General features: G+C 71.4%; 1 protein-coding gene across 1 annotated transcript; it reads right to left on the reverse strand.

Annotated features, from left to right (window-relative positions):
* Nucleotides 1-126: 126 nt before the first annotated feature.
* On the reverse strand, nt 127-1,599 carry AURANDRAFT_69231 (hypothetical protein; the record flags this gene model as incomplete). The annotated part of the gene is made up of 1 exon (XM_009044989.1): nt 127-1,599. A coding segment is annotated over one exon (1,473 nt), but the record flags the coding sequence as incomplete, so codon positions are not given.
* Between the last annotated feature and the right edge of the window lie 325 nt (nt 1,600-1,924).

The following is a 1,924-nucleotide window of genomic DNA, read 5'->3' on the forward strand; positions in this document are numbered from 1 at the left end:
CGAGCTCGCGGGCCCGAGGGCCTTCTCCCGGAGCCGGAGGCAGCGCCGGAGGGCCTTGGCCGCGGCGCCGCGGTTCGTCTCCGCCGCGGCCGCCGCGTAGCGCGCGAGCGCGTCCGCGGCCCGGACCTCGAGCGCCGCGTCGACGCGCGCGCCGCCGTCGACGGCGAGCTTCGCGGCGGCGTGCAGCTCGGTCACGCGCCGCCGCGCGTCCGTGCGCAGGATCGCGGCCGCCGTGTCCGCGTCGCCGCCGAGGCCCACGAGCTCCGCGAACGCGACCGTCGCGTCCTCGTCGTCGTCGGCGAGCACGGTCTTGATCGCCGCGCCAAAGTCCTCGCCGTGCTGGCGCAGGACGTGGTCCACCTTCTCCAGCAGCAGGAAGCGCCGCCGCACCGTCGCCTCCTCGCCGCCGCGGAAGTAGGTCCGGAAGAACTCGTAGACCTCGTGGCTTTTCGACGCCTTCTCCGCTTTCCGCAGGCCCGCGTGGTGGATCTGCAGCTCGCAGACGAAGAAGAAGGCGTCGGTCTCCGTGTGGACCTTGCAGCGCAGCAGCATGTTCATGTCCCGAAAGCCGCTCGCCATGGGCGTCGCGAAGCGGTTCTTGAGGCGGATCATCTCGACGTCGGGGACGCCGTCGTCGTCGCCGTCGCCGTCCGCGTCCGCGTTCCCGCCGAGGAGCGCGGGCCCCGCGTCCGCCGCCGGCGCGCCGCGGCGCTTCGGGAAGTGGTTCAGGATGGCCAGCACCTGGTCCTCGGTGTCGACGACGACGGACGCGCGGACGATGTCCATGAGCCACGCGAAGCCCGGCCCCGGGTCGCGGCTCCCGTAGTCGTTCGCCGCCTTCTCCGCGGCTCTCGCCGCGCCCTTGAGCGGCGGGAGCACGAGCGCGTCCTCCGGGAGGCCGACGGCGCCGCGCATGCTCTTCAATTTCGCGTCGAAGACCTTCTTCGCGAGCGACGCGGCCTCGTAGACGTCCGCGAGCGTGTCGACGACGCCGTCCGCGGGGCGGCCGGGCTTCGCGGGCCGCTGCTGGCGGAGGAGCGGGTCCCAGTGTCCCGTCGCGGGCTTCTTGACGAGGTCGAAGGCGACGTGCTCGAGGATCGCGCCCTCGGGGGACACCTCGGCGAAGAGCTGGTCCATCCGCGCGCGGTGGTCCATGAAGTACTTGAGGTGCGCGAGGAGGTCGCGCGTCTCCCTGCGGAACTTGGGCTTCGCGGTCTCCTTGAGCTCGGCCGCGGACTCGGCCGTCGCCTTGGCGAGGAGCGCTCCGGCGTCCGCGCGCGTGATCGCCGCCTTCTCCTCGGGGCCGAAGGACATGTTCGCGAAGCGCTTGTCGAGCTTCGGGGACCAGGCGACGTCCGCGGGCATCAAGTCCTGCAAAGCGTCCTTGGTCAGCGGCCCGTAGCGCAGCGCCTCGGCGCGGGGCAGCGTGCCGCCCTTGGGCTCGGCGATCTTCTGCCAGCGCGGCACGTCGAGGTCGTAGCCCTCGAGGGCGTAGGCGCTCTTCACCGCGTCGAGGTCGACGACCTCCGGGAGCTGCCCGCTCGAGGCCGCTGCGCCCATCGTGCCACTGGTTGCGAGTTGCAGTCGATACTCTGCCATGTTGACGCTCGGCGTGACATCACTTGGTTGACTCCGAGCTGCCTCGCCCAGGTTGGGCACGCGATGCAGCGGTTCCAGGACTTGGCGCGGCGCTCGGTCTGTGGACCATGTCGCGCCTTGGGCCCGGCTGCGAGTCGCTCGGGAAAGACCATCGGTCGATGGGGAGCAACTTAGTTCGCGTCGGGGCAGCCCGTGGACGACGAGAACGGCGGTTATCGGTGGGGGGCGACCGACGAGGGGCTCGCATTAGTGCTGAGGTCCCGTATGTGCGACCAACTTCGAAGAAACACCCCCTGGAATGTCCCTCCCGAGGGGGCTGTCCGGG

This window comes from Aureococcus anophagefferens (genome assembly GCF_000186865.1).
Source record: "Aureococcus anophagefferens unplaced genomic scaffold AURANscaffold_1173, whole genome shotgun sequence".
NCBI classification, from domain to species: Eukaryota; class Pelagophyceae; order Pelagomonadales; family Pelagomonadaceae; genus Aureococcus; species Aureococcus anophagefferens.